Below are 25898 nucleotides of genomic sequence, written 5' to 3' on the forward strand. Positions count from 1 at the left end.
CGTTAGGATATGATACTTAGATCAAAGCAGGAATAAAAAAACAGAAGCATTCCAACAACTTGTTAAATAAAAAGCAGTTTCTCTTTTTTGACAGGTAATATATTATTCAGATATCATTATTATAAGTGTTCCTTTCATGTAAATATCACTCTAGTCTTAAGGAAATTAATAGTATAGGCTTGCTTTCAGTATATAACAGAATTCCTGGTTTATATGAATCCAAGTGAAGGCTTCACAAAAAAAAAAAAACTCAGTAAAATAAGTAAGAGACATATACAAAGGAACAAAAATAGTCAAATGGCATCCTAGATGGTGAATCAATATTATAGGCCGTTCCAATAATTTGTGTTGTGGTTTAAACTAAAGTAACTACTAATACTATCCACATGCAAAAAATAGCTACAGCAAAACCATTCAACCAGGTCTGGACTGGGATTAAAAATATGCCCTGGCATTTCAAGTAAATAGAGGCCCAAACAGCCCCCACCAGCCCACTAAATAGTCACTTTCTATGCCATTTTACAGCAGCCCCTCTGGCATTTGCCAGAACCCACAGATTGACAGTCTGGGCCTGCATTCAACTAAATAAAAAAAAGGCTTTTTGCTATTGTTTAGCGGGTTGGTTGCTTGAGAACAGTCCAATAACACTGGAGACTTTCTTACTCATATAAATGCATTTGCTGGAGCCAAGACATCTGCAATGTATGTTCCTGGCACTTGTTTCACTGTGCAGTGCTGTGGGCAACTTACTATTCAGCTCCATGGCCAAGATACCAGTATTCTATTAGTCTTGCCAGCAGCTGTGCCCATGCCTTATTTCCATTTTCGTACAGAAAGGTGAGAAAAAGGGGCCACTAAATACTATTTTCTATTACATATTTCTTTGCTTAATTAGCTACATCTGTAACTGTACTGGCAGTGATTAGTTATATGCAGTAGTATGAGTGCAGATTTATTTAGGTTGCCTAGTAAGATATGAATAAATACAGCCTGCGGTCTCTTGTTGTGCAGCATTAAACAGAAAGTGTAGCTAAAACATAGACTGCTCTTGCAAAAAGAACTGGTTCAGATACATTTCGTGTGATATTTCAAATATTCTGGTATTCATAACACATTTCCATTCTACAAAGTCTATCTCAAATATCTTCAAGTTTTGGAATATAGACCTATATATATATATATATCTATATACATATATACATCATATAAGACATTAGGTTCTGAAGAGAGGGGAGGTTTGAATTGTGAAATATAATGTAAGAGTCATGCATGAATATGACATTACACATTTTATTATTACAGTTTATGATGTATTATTACATTAAAAGGTGGTAACACCAGAATTTTTTTTTTATAGATTGTTGCGGTGCATAGTCAATTACTAATTGTCTGCTTCCATACAAGACATACATGGCAAACTTTTACTATATGCTGCTTTCAAATATGTGATTCTCATCATCAGGAAATCTGATTTACAGTTCTACTAAGAGGTTTTGTTCAAAAACAGACATAAGAATGTTTTCAATGTTCTATAAAATACATTCAATAAAACAAATGGGAGGATCCATTACTGGCAGGCGAAGATGTGGGAGTTTATGGCCTACAGAGAGAAAAGGAGTATGAAGTTTTTTTTGGCTAATAACAAAAGCCTTCCCATGAGTTCAAATGTTTGGAAAAGTTTATGCTCATAAAAAACAGTCATTTTATGGGACTGTTCAAAGTTGTAGACAATCAGTTAAGGACAAATTACTGTAGGATATAGAATAGAAACTACATAGTGGTTCCAGATTATGGAAAAATCAGCACAGGCATTGCCATTTATTAACACCCTACAATCAGAATTGCAAGGAATACCTCTCTTGAGGTTAAAAACACTGAGTTAAAATATTTATGGTTTTATAAAATATGTGCTATTAAAATGAAATTGTTGATCGCCTGGAGTTTATTTGGTTTTCTTTTTTGTGTGAACGCCTAATTTAATTTACTGTTGTTGTAGCTATAAGTCAAATAAAAGCATGAAAAAAAGTAAAATATGGCAACAATGCATTTTTGTAATATTCGATGTCTAAACAAACTATAGTTGATTGAAAAAACTATGGAAATGAAACAGATCAGCATGCGTAGCTGGGGAGTAAGCCAGACTCCAAACAGGGGGTCTTTCTATTGTCAGCATTTATCCACAACAAAAAAAGAGTTCTTCAGTACTTTTAACCCATTACAAATATATGCCTTTCAAATATGTATCAATAGCCATCCAAAGATCATGCCTACATATTGCAATGTTGACGATGCAGATAGAGTAATGAGGAGTAAATATTCTGCTGCTGATCTACGTTCAATGAAATAAGAAAAAAATTATACATGTAAATATGTACAAACACACAATTCAACCATTATTTAGCCCAAATCCCACTCCAACAGTAGAGAGGAATATTATTTTTGTGTTAGCAAAGGAGTTGATGAGCTGAGTTACGATGCTTTTTCAGGCAGAATTATGAGGCGTAAAGAAATGCCATATAACATACTGAATTGTCAGTGACTGTGCTAAGGTAATATTTCAGTATACAACTCAAACTCCCACTCACAGTTCACAAAGTTCGCTGGCTTCCATAATTCACTAAGTTCCTGTCTTCTAATAACTTTGAAATTTATATTTTCACATTGAAGCAATCAGGACAATTCAATAATTATATTTTAATGATCACAAAATCAAATGAATAGTGATCCAATCAAATGAATAGCGAACAGTTTCATTTCTCTTATATCAGTGGCTTAGTGAGTTGCAATAAACACCTACAAAATGATCAGAAATGTGTGTGTGTGTCAACAACAACTAGAGAGAGAATTGCTGTTGGCACATGAGATGTTGAGCTATATATACATTGGAGGGGTAAGGTATCCATTTCTAGAGAATTATGTACAAATCAAGTTAAAGGTATAATAACTAGAAACGCATCTGCAGTGTCATGCTCACATGTTCACCCTACAGGCCAACACCTGGAACCCGCAAATGTATTATTAAGATGAGAGATTACACATATTACTCTCTGTAACACATGAAATATAGAATAGAATTTTTAAAGCTCCACCTTCCACTATATCCAAGATCCCTCTTTTGTTACAAAATATTTTGCCTCCACACAAGGCTCATTTTCTGGAGCCTTCTGCTTTCAGCTAAAATACTCACCATTAATATGGACAAATATGATAACATATTATTACATTTGGAGATCTGCATAGCATAATGTCTAAAAGAAAATGGGAAGGGGGGTGCGTGATTGACAACTTCCTGTGTATGTTGGAGCACCATGGGAAGATGTGGATTTGTTCCTGCCTGTAAAGTCCCACATTCACAGTAGCACAGAGCCTGTGTTGAAGAGTCAAATGGAACTCTGGATACGGGATACAGCATACTGGAATGTGAGGTTAAAAAGCCAGGGAGGGAAGCAAGGGAGGCTGCAAGGTTTTTGAGCATAGCAATACAATATTACATGAAAATATTTTATCTTCTGTGCTGTAGCAGCACTTCTATCATGTGCTGAGACTGAGCTGTCAGTATTTAGCTAAGCTGCTGGAAAATTCACTTTAAAAAAAGCTTGAAAGTAAGCATAATAGGAGAGGCATTGTCAAAAGAAGTTATTGAGAACAAGAAGAGTATTGAGAAAATATATCGACCTAAAGTAAGAAACATATATGACAAAAGTAATTTATATGGGTGCAATTGTGTTGTATGTCTACAACATGTACTGTGTGTCCCCATTTGACAGTACTCCACTTTCCCAAATTCAAATCATCAGCCTTCACTGGGCACCTGTTTAAAAGTAAATGCCTTACAGTTGCAATGGGTTATTGCACTTGGATAAACTTTGTGCCTTTTATTACATATGGGAAATAGCGGTTTCGTTTTGCTCCAATACAAACTATCTCCTTGTTCCAGCCTTCACCACAGTGACACTTTTGTCTATAACATTCATGCTTTTCAAAAACTTGTTTTTTTGTCATACAGGGCAGAACTCTGGGCAGAATATTTGGGCTGTTTCTTATGGAACAGAATTAAGGATCCAGTTATAAGCAAAAGTCAAGACAGCGTTTGTTATATTTTCTTTACAATTTTGTTTTTAAAATTAAGGTGTTTATTTGACCCCAAACTCATGTTCCCAGGTTGCCAACTTTCTAAAATACTACCAAGCATCTGCCTGTCTGTGTAGACATGGTTTGATTTGGGCAAGAATATGTGCGCTGTTTGTGCACTGGCGGGTAGATGCCATGTTTGTTTAGTGCATAGTAAAGACTGGGTGGAAGGCAGCAAACTGGTGGGTGGCACTACTCTACACCTTGGAGAGTTTAAGCAACTATACTGAAGCCCTCAATCTAATTATATATGTGCTAAATCTGCTCAAGGCCAGCATCTAATCTGGGGCAACACTAAATCACTGCTTCTATGCGCTATGGACATTTTTCTATATGGTTTGTTTATACAGAGGATTACAGGAGATCTCTCTGTCCCGGCAAAGAGATAGAAGGCATTCTTTATTTAATACCACTGACTGTTAAAAGTCTTTGTCTGTTTGCATCTTTTCTTGGCCCGTGTATGGCCGCCTTAGTAAGTGTTATTGTGCCATATCTTTAACCCTGAATACAAAACAGTTTCAGTAATTAAATAGCTGCTCTTCAAAATGAAATAAAATATTCTATTTTGTTGTTTCACAACCCCCGACATTTTTGATCTGTTGCAAAATATGAGTTTCACAAGTTCCTGCATTATTTTGTATGAAGAAAGAAGAATGTAAATCAGTTTTTATAGCCCTTCATGGCAAGCTCTTGAAATAATCAACTTGGATAATCTAGTGACTTTGGAACACTGACTGGAAGACCCTGATAGAATACTGAACTTTCCTATCTCACGCATGATTAACAAAATGATGGTAGTCAGCTGTGCTCTGTGAGGTTACGAGTATATAGGAAACCCATCTTCCAGTGATATAGTGATTTGGAAATTCATACTGTTTTAGTATTTCGCCAAAGGCTGGAGTTTAACTTAACACCCACTTAAACTTACATAATATATTTATTCAAGTACAAAACCAGCTGGAATTCATATTAGAATGAAAAAATGAAATTCTAAAAAGTGTCCTCCAGAATATCAATATAGTGTGCTGCAGAAGAGCATTGGCGCAGAGGTCACACTGTCAAATGTAGCAATTGCACAAAAGGAAATTATACAAAGCTTCTTTTTTAAACTTTCTTAGGGAAATCAAATATTGGTTGTTAAAATAAATACACAGATGACCTGCAATCTGCCACTCACAGATTGTGATGCCAGGGCATTTATGAACTCAGCAGGTGGTGCTGTGACACTAGGTGGATGCATGTATTGACATGTTGCATCCGGTATATAGGCTATAGGTATGGTAGACTCTCTCCCTTTGAAAAAAATAAATAAAATTATGCAATCTCAAAGGTGAAATTGGCTACAAATTTGCATCTAATTTGCAAAAATGCATACATGCAATTGCATTCCTTTTGATGCATCAGATGGAACACCACATGTAGCTGCAATTATGTTGGAATCAAGCGAAAAAAATGCTGCATTGCGGGTAAAAAACATGGCAGCTTGTATCTGGAAATTTTACTATGGACACTGCACTGTGTTTGTGAATAACCTTTTAACTTTGCCTTGTTTGTGGGCAAAAACCACACCTGTTGTTTTTACTGCCATGGCTGCCATTTCTGAGAAACTTGCCTTGGGCACCACTTATTGTTGGAAATTGTGACAATTGTCTCTTACAGTCAAATTTAACTGTTTACTCTTTAATAATTAAACTCATTTGCATTATTAAATTCATAGGACCTGTTCTAAAACAATATACGTACAAAGTGCTAAACCATGAACTCGTGATTGAAGCCCAGACAGGTGTCTCTTTGTACTGACTCATTTGGATGATTGACATGTTCATGGACTCTCACTTTTACCTCATGTGTTATTTCAGATCAAATCCCATTACATCAGAACAAGTGCAAAGTGCTGCACTAGAACACCCTGATGAAAGCATACGGGGAGAAACACATAAGGTAGTAATTAAAACCCCACACCTATAAACCATGAGGAAAAAGAAACATTCACTTACAGACTACTCTGCAACTGATATAAAAATACAGACCTTTTTACCAATGAAGAGAATCACTGCACCAGAGGACACCTCTTCAGACTAGAAGAAAAGAACTTTCATTTGAAGCAATGTAGGGGGTTCTTCACAGTCAGGACAGTGAGGTTGTGGAATGCACTGCCGGGTGATGTTGTGATGGCTGATTCAGTTAATGCCTTTAAGAATGGCTTGGATGATTTTTAGAACAGACAGAATATCAAAGGCTATTGTGATACTAAACTCAATAGTTAGTATAGGTATGGGTATATAGAATTTGTGTGAAAGTAGGGAGGGGTGTGTGTATGGATGCTGGGTTTTCATTTGGAGGCGTTGAACTTGATGGACTTTGTCTTTTTTCGACCCAATTTAACTATGTAACTATGTAACATATAAGGGCAATTCTTCTACAGTTTGGGTTAAAATCTATTAATTTTCTATTTGTGGTTGGAGTGACAGGGACAGTTCAAAGTGAATCTACCAGTAGCAAGTGATGCATTTATTACTATTATATGCCAACCAGAAGACCACCTTATTTAATATTGGTCTGGACCCCACTACAACCTATAAACTCCTGCACCTCCCAGCAGCTTCTGGGGCTACTTTTGTAATAGATATGCCCCTGTTTAGAGCACAGACAGCTCCTCCTAGCATCAATTATTCCAACCGGATGATATGGGGAACCTTCAAATGCATGCACAGTCTTTGATCTGTGCTCTCTCATAGCCAAAACCATCTGTGTCATCATAAAAATCAATGATGTCAAACCCACAACTCCTCTTGCTCTTCTTCAGTTCACTTTTAGTTGACTGAGCATGGTGGGAATTCTAGCTCACAACTTTTGTATGCGTCAGGGCCGGAACTAGGGGTAGGCAGAGTAGGCGCCCGCCTAGGGCGCAATCATGATGGGGGCGCACTTTTAAGGGGAGATTTTTTTAAACTCTGTTTTGCTTGACCTTTAATAGTTTTTAAATTTTATAAACCGATGTTCCAACCCCCCTCTTGACCATGATTCGTTCTTCGGGCAGAAGCACTCCCCACCTCCCTCTTGGCAGCTGCTGGTACAGGTACATATTTGTGGGAAATATTGTGGATTTTTTGGCTGCCGCTGACACAGGTATATGTGGCAATAGGGTGGCTGCTGGCACAGGTAAACAGATATTTGGGGCAATTTGATGGATTTTTTGGCACCTGCTGGCACAGATACAAATTCGGTCAATATGATGGATTTTTTTTGGCTGCTGTTGGAATAGGTACAGATTGGGGGCAATCTGAGGGATTGACTGCCGTTGGCACAGGTACAAATGGGGCAATATGAATGGTAAGGTGGGAAATGGTAATGCAAGACCCAGCGGGGGGGGGCACTGATGGAAGCTCTTGCCTAGGGCGCCAAAATACCTTGGCCCGGCCCTGGTATGCGTAGCTTACTTCCTTAATATTGACATAACCCCAGATGTTCCTGACATAAATAATAATAATAAATAAATATAATAAAGGTCAAAGTATGGGAAATGTCTGGTAACCAATCAGAAGGCAGGATTTACTGGTCAGTTGTTTCAAAGCCAACATCTGACTGGCTGCTTTGGGTTTCCAGACCTGATACAAACTTGGCAACTTTCATTGTATGGCCCCTTCATTAAGAATATCAAGCAATTAATTTGTGCTTCTACCAGTTTCTGGCCGAGAGGGAACCTACTGACCCTGAAAACAGAAGCTTGCCAACGCTAATAAATTGAAGCCAGTAACCAAGTATTTTGGGGAATGTTATGCCACAAAAATAAAGCTATTCAGTTCAAAAATATACATATGGCTTCCATAGATCTGGCTTCTATTAACAATAACTTCACCTGCTTAGTGTCTGTTCTAGCAGGAATGAAAAATGTACCACATCTCTTGACCTTTTCATCAGTTTATGTCTTCAGCTAGGAAGGGGTGTCAGACAAGGGAGCAAATATTTTTAATATAGTGTGTTTAATTACTAATTTATTACTATGCTGCTCAAGACAAATATATCAGCAAGAATTAACTGTGATGTTGACTTTGGGGACCCTGAGAACATATGTGTTTTATTTATAGCTTTTCAGTACAGTACTTTGCATCCCATAAATATTCATACATGTGCTGTAAATGAAACACAAATTATCATTTAAAATGCACTTTCAACTACTTCAATGGAAAAAAAAACAATAGAAGCAAATGTACTGTAGCTGAAATAATGTTTAAACAGACTCACAGTAATTTACTGCTTTGGTTGCTAACAGAGCATTTAAATATATAAACCCAAATCCCGTGATCATTAGTGGACATGATTTACTGAATGTTTCAAGATAGAAAGCGGAAAAGAGAAAGCAGGGAAGAAAAAGTTAACTGTGCATATAATGGATGGATGCGTGCTTCCCCATGTCAGGTAAATATCATTTACTAGTAGGTGAGCTGAATATATTTTGAAATTCATGAAACTAGGCCCCCTATGGTACTCCACTAGTTCCAAGCCCAACAGTGTTCAAGAGTCATGCATACATTGGCCTTCTGTGCAAAATAGTTCCATAATTTAGAATTATAGATGTGCTTGATATGTGATTAATATCATACACCTAGAGTAAGTCAAAGGGAGCACTGTATACTGGTGGTTACTTGCAAAAGCAAGATTATTTTCAAATTAATCACAGCAGGATTATATACAATCTTTCTGGGCTTAAAATAATGTGATCATTGGAGACCATTCCCCTAAATGGTTTAATGAGGTGTAAAAATTGTGTGATCTTTGAGGAAGCAATAAATACAACAGCCACATCAACTCACAGCAACTGAGGTCTTATGAACTACAGCAACCAGCATCCCCTTCCTGCCAGTGTATAACAAGCAGCAAGAGCTATACTTTTGAAAAGTTGTTCATGTTCATATAATATACAACCAACATAATGCCCCAGTTGCACAAGGCATTAAATGCTGTTTTTCAAAAACCAACTAATCTTAGTTTTTGACTAGTAGGAGGAAAGTAATGCAAATAAAATACTGCAAAACAAACCCAAACAATGCCAAGCAGCATTGCAAACTAATGCACCACCCTCTGACCCACCAAATGACTCTCTAAAAGCCCATTTAATCTCTCACCTGCCAACAGGTGTTTTAATGAGAAAGCAATACACAAAATTCCATTGCATTGAATTACTTCTGGGGACAATTAGCTAAATATTATCTATAAAACCCAATTCTTCTGGTTGTGAAATATTGATCTCAGTCTGTTTTACATACTGCATGCAGTACATGCAATTTATTCGTTGTGCTTTTCAGTTTTATGAGTATGATTAAAAATACTATGGAAAAGGTAAGAGACAGCACATCACAGGGAGATGTGCATTAGGGACATTAGAATCCATCTGTTAATGACATAGGCTGATGGGGAAATCTGCCTAATAAAAAAATGCTTTATGAAGTGATAGCAGAATTACATTTCATTTGCCAGAAAAATAGCATTTTCCGGTATATGCTCAGCAGTGAAATAATCTGCTTTGCCATTTTTTACATTAGCTAGGCATATTAAACTATTTGCTGTATTTTCTAGCTGTCCTGCATCTGCTCTCTTGAATGGAAGCATTAGAAAGATAACCTACATTTCACCCCAAGGGGTAAATTTATCAAAGAGTGAAGTTCCGCCACTATAGTGAAATTCCGCAGCTCTCCATTCATTTCTATGGGATTTTGAAAGGCATATTTATCAATGGGTGAACGTGAAATTTCACCCTTTGATAAATACGACTTTAAAAACCCCATTGAAATGAATGGGAAGTGGCGGAATTTCACTCTAGTGGCGGAACTTCACTATTAACTTCACTCTTTGATAAATATACCCCATAGATCGTTGTTTTCAATATAGATGTGTTAGAGCTGAATCGTCAGATATACATGTAGAAACAAAAGCATTGTACCTGTATCTAACGATTCAGCACAGTGGTCGATATTCGGGTGCCTTCAAAGGCAGCTTGATCAACGAGCTAAGTCTTCTGCCGATATTGGTCAGCTTGTCCCCCACCGTCCATGCACCAATATCATACGAAAATTAGTTTTGTACCATATTATCGGTGTATCTCTGGCCAACTTAAGTCTAATGTCAAACAGGACTAATAGTATAGAGCTAGTATAAATACCCTGCTTAGGAATACAATTAGGAATTGTATACTTTTGCTCTCATCCACCGCAAAATAGTCTTAAATCAAAGAAATGGGAAAGCTACCAATAGAAGCAGATATTCTGCTGAAAAAGGTGGTGAATAAAAGCACCTTTTGCAGCAGAACCTCTTTGCCTATTGGTATCTTTCCCATTTCTTTGATTTGAGGCTCATGGCACAATGGAGCTTTGTTGCCCATGGGTGACATGTTTTCCCACAGGTTATAAACTACCCCATGTGTCATTGCCCTATAGGGGGCAAATTTATAAAGATGTGCAAAAAATGCAGCATTAAATTGCATGCTCTCCTGCCATCCTCTCAACCGCATCAAGACCACCATAACATATCAAATGAACTGTTTTATTGCCATGTTAAGGCTCCAGTTCATGGTGCAACTATTATTGAGACAATTTTTAAAACATAAATAAAGAATACATTCTATACCAAAAAGTCTTTATTTGCTAATTGGAAGAAACTGTACATCCTTACCCTTTAAAACACTTTGGGTGCTGTGAAGAAAAACAGTAAAACAGAAATCATTTGACTTCCTTTACCTGCCAGAAATGGGACCTATTTTGAAATATGTTTCGTTATCAGACATGGGATGTCTGGAATCCAAACACAAGTGCTTGTGCAGATACTCCTAATTTCAAAACTCTAGAATTCTATCCAATTTCCATCTGTCTATTGAAAGGTACGCTGCAGCCAAGAGGAGATTGCTACACCTGTAACTTAGCCTGAGCCAATATGTCACACAACCATCACTTGTTATCACACTTGGATTAAGGAACTTCCTCAGTTGTTGGATTTATGAGGCAATAAGAGAACCAATTTTCAATAAGAGGGTTAGCAGATGCTCTGAATTGTGCAAGCCCATAACCAAAACTGGTGATAATGCATTATACAGGATATATGGTTCTGCTATATTTATGGAAGGTACAAACACTTAGCACTTATTTCTAGTTTTTTTCCTCTACAATGTATCATGGCATATGATCTATTTTATACTACAGATAACAGTGCAAAAAAAATACAGGATTATACATTCATGCATTGCAGACAGAAACATGGTTTTCTTTATTTAGATTAGCGATGAGCAACTTGCACAAATATTGTTTCTACTGAATACTGAGTCATTCAGAAATCTTGAGACAAGGGATTTTGTGAAGAAATGATCTTTCTGTAATTTAGAACACCATGCTTTAAGGCTAGTACAAACATGTAAGCATAAAAAAGCAATAAGCTTGTTTAGTAATCAACACTGATTTATTCTAGCTTGGTTACGAACAAGTACAAGGTGCTGTTTAACAGTTTATATATTGGTGGAGGAATGCATGTATTTTCTTTTAAGTTTGTTGTAACAGGTTGTAATGATGTTCTTAATGCAGATAAGCACACTATTTGCCAAAATATAAAACCAAAGGTTTTTGAAATCCTAAGGCAGTAAGAGCATTGCGTAACTAATCGGTTAGTTCCCATGTCAAATCTGGCAATTGTGTTGCAGTTAATGGAGCTTAATCGCCACCCCAAGAATTTCACTGTGTTGAATATTATAGTCCCCAAAATAGACAAAGTAATATTTTACACAGGTCATATTCTATAGTTATTCACATCTTGAAACATTTTTTGCCATGTGGAACATTTTATTAGCAGAAAAACAAACATTAACATCAAATCTTCGAAATGTCAGTAATTAAATGTCAACATGATTGCTGGGTGAACAGGATTTCTTTTTCTAGTTTGAGATTATAATTATGTCACATCAAAGATGGGTGAATTAAAACAACCAAACTCAGTTTCAATCTACATCTTTACCTTTGTCTATGTCTCTGGACATGTTCCATGATGAGGTGGGCACTAAATCAGCAGCAAAGAACAGATCAGTTCCTGTGGGGGTAAAGAAAGAGAAAAACATCATATATCCATGCTTATGCTGCCATTAAATCTTAGTTTGAACAGTAGCATTCTGCAATGCCCAATGTACTGCACCCTACAGACATAAACAATATTAAAAAAAATTATACTGGATTGCTTAAAGCAGTTGGTTTTGAACCTAGCAACGAAAAACAGATATCTAATAAGGGTTCTGTTTTATTGTTCTTTCTATTCTTAATTGCTTAGCTGTCTTTCTACAATCCCCCTTACTAAGATTCCATTCTGACTTTCAAACTGCTGCCTGGTTGCCAGGGTATGTAAAAATACATACCCTTTATTTAAAAATAAAGCAGAACAAAACCATACATTTTTCAAAACCCACAAAAGAAATGAAGACTAATTGCAAATTAATATTATCTACATCATTCTAAAGGTTACATTTTAGGTGAGTTTCCCCTTTAACTAAATCAGATTGTTGATTTATATTTCCATGTGGTCTGCAATTTTGCAGTGCCTCTCAGCAGAACTAAAACTATAATATTAACAAAACGTCAGAAGAGGTGATTTGTTTAGTACTATTGTTTCAATGAGCTATTTACACAGCACCAACATATTTACAGAGATAGTTATTATCAGTCTCTGCCCATGTCAAGCTCAAATAGCTCAGACAGTAGGGGTGATGTAGGAGCTACACATAGACAAACATCCCACAAACTACTGAAAATAAAATATTTATGTAAAATGCAAACATGTTGAGAGGAGGGTTTTAGATCAAGTTTAAGCCAAGAGGGGAACTTTATGTATATATGTGTCAATATTACAAAATTACTATCCAAGTTGGATTAATATTGGTTAATTCACCAACAATCAAACATCTAAATCTGTGGGGGGAAAAGAAACTACATTATGTTTATTCTTGTATATTGTGTTTTTTCTGCAGAATAATATGCCTTTTGATACTTTCCTATAAGGCTCTTATCTTCCAGTCTCTTGAATTGACTGTATATAGAATGCATTGTACTGCAGCTAGTGATAAGAAAACATATAGAGGGCAGGCCACCCTGAAGCTGCTAAAAGATGAGTAGTCTGCCTCTCTATCCCCTTCTCATGAAGACGTTTATTATTATTATTATTCTGGTTATGGCCTAATGCTGTTTAACACTTTGGGATTGGATTAAGACATAAATCATTAATTACTGGTTTATATCTAGTGATCTTGTGCCAGTGAAGTCCGCCCACAAACAACAAGTTTCCTTTATATTTAGCATATCTACTTTTATCATTATCTTTAGACTATTGATTACATATTTAAAGCATTACAAGAACATTAGATGAATCTGTGAATACTCTACAACACATTAAAAAGAAAGATTATAAATTATGTCCAAGAAAGTTACTTCTTATCACATGCTTCTCAACCTATTTCTGTTTTGCTCTCATACCCATACTCTCTTACTGTTCTACCCAACTTCAATACCAATGCAGAATAGTGATATTAAGTCAGCAACTAGTTACAGGGTGTTCCTGCACTTGTTTTCTAGCTTTCTTTCTAGTCCACCTACCACAAACTCACTGCTCTGTTGATATTGTCAGGGGAACTTGGGCAAGTGGTGCCCTTCAATAACAAAGCCAATGAAACATATAGATCATTTTGCAAGACCTTTTACTCCTGGCAATTTAAATATACCTTTGAGTTAGCTTTTATTATGACATAGAGAGTAATATTCTAAGACAATCTGCAATTGGTTTGCCTTTTTTATTATTTGTGGTTTTTGAGTTATTTAGCTTTTCGTTCAGCAGCTCTCCAGTTTGTAGTTGTAACAATCTGGTTGCTAGGTTCCAAATGACGTTGGCAACCATGCATTGATTTGAATTAGAGACTGGAATATGAATAGGAGAGGGCCTGAATAGAAAGATGAGCAATAAAAAGTAGCAATAACGATACATTTGTAACGTTACAGATCATTTGTTTTTTAGATGAAGTGGGGCTCATTTATCAACACAGGGCAAATTTGCCCATGGGCAGTTACCTATAGCAACCAGTGATTAGCTTTTTAAAGCCACTTGCAAGTAGAACAATTAATGCAGCATTTTGATTGGTTGTCATGAGTTACTGCCCATGGGCAAATTTGCCCAGTGTTGCTAAATGACCCCCATTGAAAACCTGGAAAGAGAAGGCAAATAATTCCAAAACTAAAAAAATAAATAAAAATAATGAAGACCAATTGGAAAATTGCTTAGAAATTGCTATTCTATAACATACTAATAGTTAAAGGGATACTGTCGTGGAAAAAATTTTTTTTTACAAAATGTATCAGTTAATAGTGCTACTACAGCAGAATCCTGCATTGAAATCCGTTTTTCAAAACAAGAAATGGATTTTTTTATATCTAATTTTAAAATTTGCTATGGGGCTAGACATTTTGACATTTCCCAGCTGCCCTCAGGTCATGTGACTTGTGCTCTGATAAACTTCAATCACACTTTACTGCTGCACTGCAAGTTGGAGTGATGTCATTACCCCTCCCTCCTACAAGCTGCTGTAATGTAAATAGAGCCTTGTCTGCTGAGCCTGTCAATTGAACAATAGGCAGGAATCAAGATAAGCTCCCACTGACACCACTTCAGAAGGACTGAAATAAGATAGTCCTGTGATCACTGCCCCCACTTACGTTTCAAAAATAAATATATATATATATATATATATATATATATATATATATATATATATATATATATACATACATACACACACAATTCATTTTGGGCACTGGAAAAAATATTTTATATAGATAGTTTATTATATTTGTTTACACAAAAATGAATGGCAGAAACACAGGAGTACACTCCCAGGACTGATGACAGGGAATAGAAAAAAAGGATAAAATAAGGAGGACATACTTGAAAACCAGGGAAACTTAGGAGGAAGTCTAGGAAGGGTTAAAATAGCTCAGGAGAAAGGAGGCAGTAAGTAGTTAATGAAAAAAGAAGTATTGCAGGCAGGAAAGGAGCGCAGTGTGTGTGAGGTGGATAGCAGAGGGAACTCACAGCTCCTTTACCTCATCTAGTAACCAGTAAAACAAACTAGGAAAGCAAGTTCCCCCCTCCAAAGTTCCCCCCTCCAAAGGAAAGCAGAGATCAAACTTACAGAACTGCAGGAGCTTTGATAGTGTCTGTGGGAGGAGGGGCTGCTAGTGCAGCTGTAGAGCAGAACGTAGGAAAGTGAAAGTAATTGCTTCCCTGCAAACCATGTGACCTCTCTCCTCCAAACATCACACGCATGGGCAGAGAGGGGAGGGGGAGTGTACAGCTAGATTCTCATGTCGTAGTGCGACCTGGCTTTTCATTACAGAGTGGCTGCCTCCAAGCACACAGGTAATGATGAGCCTGCTGTTAGAGCAGCACAGGATGAATGTGTAATGAGCAAAAATGGAAGCCCCCATGACAAAATACAAACTAAAATAACTTATATATGGATTTGTGGATTAACATTTTATTTGCCAGACAGTGTTTATGGATGTGTTGTTTTTATAAAAATGCAAAAAAAAAAAAAAGTTTAAAATGACGACAGATTCCCTTTAAGTGCAACTCATATATAACATTCTATTAAAAGAAAGCAGATTTTGTTTCAAGCTATTTTCCAACTTACTGGACATTAATACAAATAAGAATAGTTGTTAATATAATTCCAAACAAAGCCTGTCCCTTGCTATCCCTTACACAGCTGGTTCTAACTACACATACCAATAAACAACGTAACACTGAAAAATTCAATTTCCAAGTATTAAATTCCCACAATGCCTTGCAAGTTCTTTAATTCTTTAATGAGGTAAAAATCTATTCCTTTTAGACATTTAAACAAAACTATTTTTTCAAATTAAAGTTACCACCACTGGACTTTATACTACAATCAAAAAAGTACAAGGCGGGAATTGCATTTGAACACTTTTATAATTATGAAAACATTGCTTTAAATTTACCTACATAATGTTAAACTTAAGTTTACTTCCCCTTGTCTTGTTAGGAAGAACACCTGTGTCTAAAGTGATTCTGTGGAGGGCCTAAGATCCTGAAATGATATGCCTTTGCTAATCAGGAACACCTCGATAAAAACTCAGGACAAATATGTAAATTTTGGTGGCATGACTGCTTTAATCTGCCAGACAACATTGAGTTGCAACTTTGTTCTTCGTCAGGCTTCACATTCCTGGATGTCAATCACTCAGCGTGCCCCTCTTCAGAGGAAATGTAAGTTCACAGGCTGCTGTTTGAATCTGCACTGTTCTAACTGACTTCAATGTTAATACATGGATTGGGAAGATAAAGCTAAAATAATTTAAATGGCACTAAGCCAAAGATTGAACCAAAGACAACGGCTCAAAACCTCTTCTGTACATTTACTTGGAAAATTGGGTCAAAAAAATAGGTTAAATTGTTTTATGGGGTGAAATTAAGGTAATTAAGCAAGCTGTGTACTAAATCAACAATGTAATTGCAGAAATCAAATAACAAGTTCAGAACAAGGTGAGTTTCAATAAATTCCTGCTCCATGCAGCCCAAAGACACCATTTTTTTTTAGATCATCGACTATAGGAAGCAGATGGGTCTTACTCTACATTTCTCCATCCTTCTCCATACATATATAATTAAAATCAGGTTACATGTGTCACCAACACACCCTAGGAAAGCATTAATACCTTTGTGGCACTCATTAGATGGGTGCCAATGCAGCACCACCTGGGATGCAACAGTATATACAATAGAAGGGAACAGTTGCTACCACACAGCTACACAAGTTGTAAAGAAACACAAAAAGTATCCAGAATACAGAGCTGTTTTAACTGTTATTGGGAAAAATACGGATATGTATGCACACACACATAAATATTCCTAGACTAACAACATGATGTACACACAACACCATCCATAATAAAAAGCTGCCTTGAGCCAAAAACAGGCTATGTTAACACATAAATCAAATACATAAATGTAACAAGAAGTTATATACAGGTGTCTAGAGAATTCCATCTAACTAAAAAGTAACCAGTGTTTCAATATGGCATAAACAAGATACATACAGTATATATGGCAACACATTGTGGCTTGTAATTGGCCAAACTGCAGGTCAATCAGGGGAGAGTCCTGGTTGGGTTTCATAGTTCTGAAATCTGGGCAGGCAATTTTGAACTGGACAGGTGCCAACCCAAGCTTCAACTGTTTAACCCAAGCCTCAAATTCAGGACGAAGACCTGAATTTGAAATCTTTCTGTGTTTCTTCCCATGGGTATAAGTGCACTGATGCATTTCTGTATTGGAACACAGGTTTGGGCAATGTTCTGTAGCATTAATACATACATTGGTGTCATAAACTATATTTTTAAAGACATTTAACCGAAATTGGACTTTCAAACTAAAATTACCACCACTGAACCTTATACTGTAACAATCCTTTTAAAATAAAAAAACAAATGTTTTAAAACAGTTAAAAAAAAAAGGCCAGCCACTCAAGCATGCCTGCCCCATATCATCCTGCTAATGAATACCACACTGCTATGGATCCAGAAAAACCTGTTTAAATGTGACAATAAATATTTGGTTTATAATCTGTGTGCCCACCTAGGGAGCACTTTATGTGTACCAGACACATGAAATGCATAATACATATCCTAAAGCTCAGCAGAGGGTCTATTAGTTTCTCTCACATAAGACTTCCATACAAGGGCTATATTATCCAATTTAAGGGAAACAGCAGAAAAGTCATCCGGTGAGACTAGAGATGTTTATACAAGTGTCAGTTTGTCTGGTCTCTAAATAGCAGCAGGAAACTGCGAGCTCTTCATCTGGAGAGTGGTCCAGAGTGTTTCAGCAGAATGACGGCTCAGCTGTCTGCTCCAAACTGGTAGCAAATTAAAAAATATGTTTTTTTCAAAAATAGTGTTAGCTCTATCACTGCTCTAATAGTAAGAATAAGCAATATCTACTTTACATTTCATTTTTAGATTCTTGCCATAAAACAGTATAATAAAATGCCATTTGTAAAATTAATTTGCTGTCAGCAAGTGCTAAATTGCCCAAAAAGTTTTCTCAGTTACAGAGTTTAGTATAAACCACTTATATAAAAACAATAAACAAAAGGATACAATTCCAATAGTTATAGTAGCAAAATTGCATTAAAAAAAACCCTTACCCTTGTTCAATAGTAGAAATGTTTTTAAGTGAGCTTTGCTAATATAAAAAAAATCATAAAATAGCAAACGTCATTTTTTTGAAAAGTATAGGCACTATTTAAAAAGAATTAATAAAATGCAATTCTAAATATAAGTATAAATGTGTAAATATACAGATGTGAGTCATATTCTGCAGTGGATTTTGGTTTTGGTTACTCTTCTCCTTGATGTGTGAAACCAAAGTGTTCTGCAAAGTGTTTCTGAGCAACCACACTGTCAAAGCATGACCTTGTGCCACAGAAAGATGAAATAAAGAGGTAAGCTGAGGAAACCTTCCAGCCAGTGCATAAAGCTGATCTTTTATTCTTACTCCGTAACCCTTATGGCTCATTATTTAGGCGGTAGTTAATCACACAAATATATTTGTTCCATGCCAACCCAAGGCATAGTGAGTTCCCATAAATATGACCCTTTCTTTCAGGGCAAATAAGTCATGGTTTATTAATTATTCTAACCACTGGAAACTTTCCTCTGCAACAGAATTCTCCTAAAAGAATCCCCTGTGTTCTAAAAAAAAAAAAAATAGCGTTAAACAGGGCTGCCGCACATAAACTAGAACAAGAAGGGGAATATTAATTTTCGGGTGTAAAACTAAATTTGACAAAAAAAATGGTGTAAAAAGATGTGTAAAATAAATGGCGAATTTATCAAGTATTCCTTGATTAATGATTAATATAGTGAATAAAGTACTCCCTCTTGTTTAATATATGTATATTATAAGTTACAGAGGAGTTCCATGTAAAAGCAGGAGGCCGAAGGCTGAGTTTTTTTTTTATACAAGTCATGGAACTTTGAGGTGACTTCTTATATCTTCATATTTTGCAACAGGGGGTACGTTATTTATTATAATACACAAGTTTCACAGAGTTATGTGACAGAAATGACATCACTAAACTCTGATTATAACCAATGACATCACTAAGCACAGTTTATAAAGATATCATTTACAGGATATTCATGGCTCTTGTGTATTATACACTTATTAATTGACAACTTCACATTGGCTGATGTAGTGATTTTATGAAACATGATAAAAAAAAAATAGGTAGATTTATAAATTCTGCTTAATTGAGCTGAGTATAACCAACATTTATAGCCACAAATGCATTTTCTATTTAATGTGGAAAAATGGAACTCACTTCTCATCATGACTCATTATAATGCTGAATTAAAAAACAAATCTACAAGATTGGTCATTACAGCCTGAAACAACTATGAAAAGCAGAATGTTGAAAAGCCAAGTATACATTATTTCAAGCAGCAAGTTAATAGTTTGGCCACAGAGTTAAATAAACCTTATTTAACAACAAATAACTCCTGTGCAACAACTAAACCTAAATTGTAAAGTTAAACAGAATTCCAGTATCTTAATTCCATCTGCTAAAATATATTTGTTTGCTAATCTACTGAAACATTGCAAGCACTTACACAACACAACAAACCTATACTATTCTCTAGTATAATGCTTTGTATACAGTCTATTATCTAATTGGCCCTTTTGGCCTTCTGCATAGCATGCACTTTGGCATTTCATTTTCACTTTTTTCCAAAACCCTGAATCAAAGTTGTGAAATTCTTACATATTAGCAGCAGAGAAAAGGCCATCAGCCTTGTGAAAGAACAATATACAAGTCACATAATAAACAGGAAACATGTAAATATGCACACATGCTATTTGAGTATTTTGAAAATGTGTTTTGGCTCTGTTTAAATAAATAATGGTGCCATTTGTACTTATGTTAGAATTTCTCATCCCAGAACTAGACAGCTGTAGCATTCCTGAATATTGTAAAATTATTCAGCTCTGAAGTATTAATAAAAAATTACAATTATGAACTCAAGAATAGTGTCATCTGGAATGCCTTGGGCCTCTAGCCTGAATTTCCCAATATAGATTAATTTTGTAAAAAGTATATATATATATATATATATATATATATATATATATACACACACATATATATATATATATATATATATATATATATATATATATATATATATACGTTCTAGAGAACTTTTCCTTGATGTTTCAATAATGACCATATATGAAGAAGATTCTGAACATCCAGCTGACCACACACTGGCTATGGCTATGTTAACTTTTTCCCAGAGGCAGAAAAATGTCATTGCCCCTATTTAAATCAGCACAAAGAGCTTAAGAACATATCAGGGCTGTAAGAAGAGTTAGGAAATAGAGGCTGCTGCCTAGGGTGCAAAGGTGTGCAACCAGCCCAAGTCACTTCTACAGGTTCAGTGGGCACATGGCCACATAATTCCGCTTTAAAAGACTTATATATCTGCATTTTTGTATGTATTGCTGGTATGGCGGCCAGGGTATCCATCAGAGGGTACTGGGAATAACCAAAAATAGGGCCCATTTTTAACTAGCATTATTCAGTAAGCCATAGTTGGTTAATATACTACTTTTACATAGCCACAGAATAGAAAACTTCATCCATAAACAGTATCAAAACACCATCCCGCAAACGGCACCTTATTGCCATGACATTTGGTAAAATCTGACCAAGTCATAACCTATAAATATATAAATTAGCTTCAGTCATTACAGTGTTCATTCACACATCTGCATGCTGCGCACCAATTCTACTAATTTTTAAGAAAGCATAAATATAAATCTCTGCTTTAGTAATTGGTTTTCAATGTATTACTTTAGAAAATGTAGTGCAATAATTAAAATTATAATGTTCTCTAATGTGATACAATCGTTTAATCGTTAATTTTAATTTTCATAAATGATTTTCCTTTTTTCTGTAATAAAAAAAGCAGTAGCTTGTACTAAATTAGCTACATGAATCCATAATGGTGGCAAACAATCCTATTGGGTTTATTTACATTTTAAATGATTTTTAGCAGGATAAAGGTATGCAAATAACAGAAACAACCCTTATCCAGAAAATCTTTGGTCCCAAACATTCCAAATAATAGATCCTATACCTATATCCCTTTGAGACTTGCCACTAGAATCTACTCTTATATTAAATTTACATTCCACTTAATACATTATGACATTTTTTTCAAACTTAAGCATAAGACAATAACAAGGAATTCTGCAATAGTGTAAAATATATAAAGATTGTATCATTTCCCCTCCCAAACAATAAAAATAGCTGAAGAAATGTAAATGTTACGATTCTAGAAGTTGCATAATGACATTTAAAAGTGAGGCACATTGATGACTGAAATGTGTCTATATTACAGTGTAGTTGTTACTCTTGCCTGTTGTAAGCCTGGAAAAGAATGTTAATCAGCTTAAGAAAAGTCATGCGTGACGTATACTAAACACTGTTCATGCCTGGAGCACTGTAAAACACAATTTCAACTGTCCCTCCTCTTTGGCTCATCCTTTATAATGTCATAACTCCTGTTGAAAACCAAGGAAGTAATCAGGAGATAAAACCCTGTATTGATTACTAAAAAAGTTGGAGGTCTGTCATAGATTTATCTGCACTTTGTGATCCTTCTTTGACAGTACCTAATGCAAAAAGATTACGGCAGCATCTGTACATGGTAAAATCAGTGTTTCAGACATTGGTTATCTTAGCTCTGCCGCCTGAGTGACTCTAAACATGTTACAGACCCAGCAAGGCCGCTTTATGATGTTCTATAGCCAGAAAAAAACTGTGTCCTCTGGCTTGATTGTTTGAATCAGAACATTTTAAATAAGTGGCTGTAGTGTACATACAAGCTAGTTGTAACTTGAAACAAAAATCTGCATTACATGCAGATTTAACGTGATTTATCGCTCACGTTAGGACTTCATTAAATGTGCACAGCAAATTGTGTAAAATATGTAGAAGTGATTTCTACCAATGTACAAAAGTATAAACAACTTCCTTTACCCAACCTTCCATAGAGAAGTAGGTACATTTGCCACTTCTTTCTACATAGGAAAAGTAGGTAAGATGCTCCTTAAAGGAATTGTTCAGTATAAAAATAAAAACTGGGTAAACAAATATATGCAAAATAAAAAATGTTTTCAATCTAGTTCGTTAGTAAACAATGTAATGTATAAAGGCTGGAGTGACTGGATGTCTAACATAATAGTCAGAACACTACTTCCTACTTTGCAACTCTCTTGGTTTCCACTGATTGGTTACCAGGCAATGACCAATCAGTGACTTATGGGTCATAACTGTTTTCTTTCGAATCTTACCTGCATGCTAAGGATCAATTGCAAGCTCAATGAACAGTTATGTCCTATGTGCCCCCCCCCCTTACAAGTCGCTGACTAACTAAGAGTTAGAGAGCTGCAAAGCAGAAAGTTGAGTTCTGTTCTTTTATGTTAGACATCCACTTACTCCAGCCTTTATAGATTACATTTTTGGCTAATTAAAATAATATTTTTTTTTTATTTTGCACAGAATATCTATTTACCCAGTTTCTATTTTTACACCAAACTGTTCCTTTAAGTTAAAATCACTGAAGGTGCCAAAATGTTAGGCACCCCCAGTGATAACAATAGCATTGCTGACACCCTGGCTCAGTGCTCCCGTTCTCCAAAATCTGCACTAGCCCAGGGTATTTCTGTAGTACGTTACCTTCTTCTGCTTAGAAACAAAATGTCAACTTTTTTGACTCTACTGTGCATGACCCTGCCTGTGCTCAAAGAAAAGAAGAAAGAAGAGAAGAAGATAGCTTAGAATTTTCAAGAAACATCTTTCTGTGTGAAATGGAGTTAAAGCCTGCCACTGCTGCATACTAGAGAGGAGGAATATTGCCTAGTATGCCCCTTCTGCCCATCTTTTATTATACACAGTGAAGGATTTACAGGGAACACAATGCATATCAGTGGTCAGGGTAGTCATAAAGTAAAAGGCTCCCTTGCACTTTTGATCACTGCTCTCTGCACCTCATTCTGGATTTTTAGTCCAGTGATGTGCAAAAAGAGTAGGGGGATGCATGGAATTCACTATTTTGGATTCGGCCGAACCCGTCATGAAAGATGAAAAGGCCGAATTTTTTTACTTCCTTGCTTTGTGACAAAAAATCACGTGATTTCCCTCTCCGCCCCTAATTTGCGTATGCAAATTAGAATTTGGATTTGGTTCAGCAGGGCAGAAGGATTCGTCCGAATCAGAATCCTGCTGAAAAACCCTGAATCCCTAACCGAATCCTGGATTCGGTACATCCCTAATAAAGAGCAGTCAGCACTTGCTGTAGGTAAGGAAACAGGGTAACAAATATTTCAAGATCTTTATCAAGCTTAAGCCTGTAAGGGCTGGAAATGATATTGCCACATATCTATATTTAAGAAATTAAAGTTCATCCTTGAAAGAGTAAACTTTGATATGAAGCCTAGCTCCCTTCTACCAAGAACTAATAATAATGTATAGGGTGAGAAAAAAATCACTTAATCGAATGAACTGTTAATTTTATGACGTATGACTTCATATGGAGATTCCATCAGCTTTCCTAATATATTTCACTATTTTTACCATGCAAAGTGATTCTACAGACATTTTTTCATGTGATGTTTCCTTAACATTAACTTTCCATTATGCTTTCAGTCCCAGACCACAAATAAGAAATTGCCTGAAGAGCCGGCGTGGATTATAAAGATATATTTCCTAGCAGGCGGCACCAGATACCTTCTCATTTTTATATAAACTGATGACAATGGGTTCAATGCTGAGGACTGGATAAAAGCTACGATGACTTGTGAACAATTGCAAGCAAAAGCACAAAATTATAAAACTGCAATAAAGTATGTGTCAGCTTGTACCCACATTCTTAAATAGCTGTCTTAAAGTGAAACAGAATGACACTGATTTGCAGGCAGATGGGCTAATTGGCAAGGGCTTAGGCCTTGTCTGCATCTATTTTTCCATTGCCTGAGCTGTTATGGAAACTTTTTTTGATTTTTTTCTTGAATACTAAGTTTTAGTAAACTTGGCATGTGTACTATGGTTTACTGCTTGTCTAGGTGAAGTGCTCAAAGCAGGATGCAGCCTATTCAGAACATAGCTTTTTTAATGTTTTGGTGTAGAGCTCTTCAAAACTTAAGTATGTTTTACTTGGCTTATGTATTCCCATTTAATGCAATTTCATCTGACATTTTAAGATTTTTTTTATTGCTGTGCTCTCCACATTTAATGTCCATAGAGGTCAAAAAGGAAATTACTGTTCCAGGAAAATTAAGATATATGCAATACAACACGAAAGTCAAAGTTGAATGGCTTCATTGTGGCTGCTCTGATGGATTCATAGTTAATCCAGTGTGTAAGATCTCTAGGGACAGTGAATTAAAAGGCATTGTACTACTATGGAATATTCTTATGCTTTAAATAATTATGATAAAAAATATGTTTATATGTTTATTGAGACAGTGACACTGGGTACATAGTGCCTATTAACCTGTTGGTTGCAACACCATTTGAAGTTATGAGTCTATACATTTTTATTAATGTTTTAATATTACTATTCATGCATTTTAAACTTACTTACCAAATGCCTTTATGCACATTGTACATTCACACACACACCTACAAAAATGCAGCAATAAGTTTTAAAAATTTAATTTTTGTCAATCCAAAAACCTGATGTTCATCACAGGTCGTAAATAGGTATTTTGTTTGTGTTAAGAGGTCCTTTTATGTCCAGCATACGTATCCAGCAGTTGCTGTAGGCCTGTAGCATGCAACACAAGGTTTCCACTTTCTTACCCTATAAAAAAAGCCAAAAGAATAAAAAAAAACCCCAAGCGGTGAGTGTATACTTATTTATTATAAGGAGCCAGTCAACATGCATTTGCATAGCTCTACTTTTACATTTTCTTTCACTAGTGCACAGCACTGGGGAACATGAGTTGTGTGATATAAATAAATAATTATCTTGTGATATATTGGTGGTTTAGAGGTTCAACTGCTCACTGTTGAAAAAGCAAGCCTTTCTAAAGAATAAGATCAAGCACGAAGTGACAGATATTTATAATCTCCATTCTTAAACACCAGAATGCCTTAAACAAATGCACATGGTCTACATGGGGGAGCCGTGACAGCTTACATGTAAGCAGGTTGGAGCTATCATTATGTACAGTGCAGCTTCTAGCTGTCACGGTTTCCCTCCCACTTTGCTTTACTGGGATGCCTACGATCAAGTTTAAGATCATAAAGGGAATTTTAAAGAAATGTTCATATATACAAACTGCTCATTTTTCCACACGTTCCACTTCTCCTTGTTATATTACCTGTCATGTTTCTAATTCAATAGATTTTAGTAGGCCTTTGGTTCTACTGTTAAGAGAGGCGGCATGTTACTTCACAATCCACTTTAGTGGCCCATTGGTTCTTCTGCTGCTGATCTTCCAACCCCCTTTCCCCTCTGTTGGTGGTCATTACATAATAGAACACCATTTTTTATACATTACTAATAAACTAGCAGTTAGTTTTACACTGTAAAAAAATCCCGTCGCTGTTTATTTATTTTTTTCTAACCAGGCAATGATGTGAGAACATTTGGGGG

General features: G+C 35.9%; 1 protein-coding gene across 1 annotated transcript in view; it reads right to left on the reverse strand.

The window, feature by feature from the left end:
* The window catches only part of LOC108714227 (inactive tyrosine-protein kinase transmembrane receptor ROR1), a 159629-nt gene that overhangs the window by 38468 nt on the left and 95263 nt on the right, over positions 1-25898 (reverse strand). The window contains exon 2 of the mRNA XM_018258240.2: positions 12127-12198. Coding sequence (XP_018113729.1) covers positions 12127-12198 — 72 coding nt within the window. The remainder of the gene's footprint in view (positions 1-12126; positions 12199-25898) is intronic.

The sequence above is a fragment of the Xenopus laevis genome, chromosome 4L (assembly GCF_017654675.1).
Source record: "Xenopus laevis strain J_2021 chromosome 4L, Xenopus_laevis_v10.1, whole genome shotgun sequence".
NCBI classification, from domain to species: Eukaryota; Metazoa; Chordata; class Amphibia; order Anura; family Pipidae; genus Xenopus; species Xenopus laevis.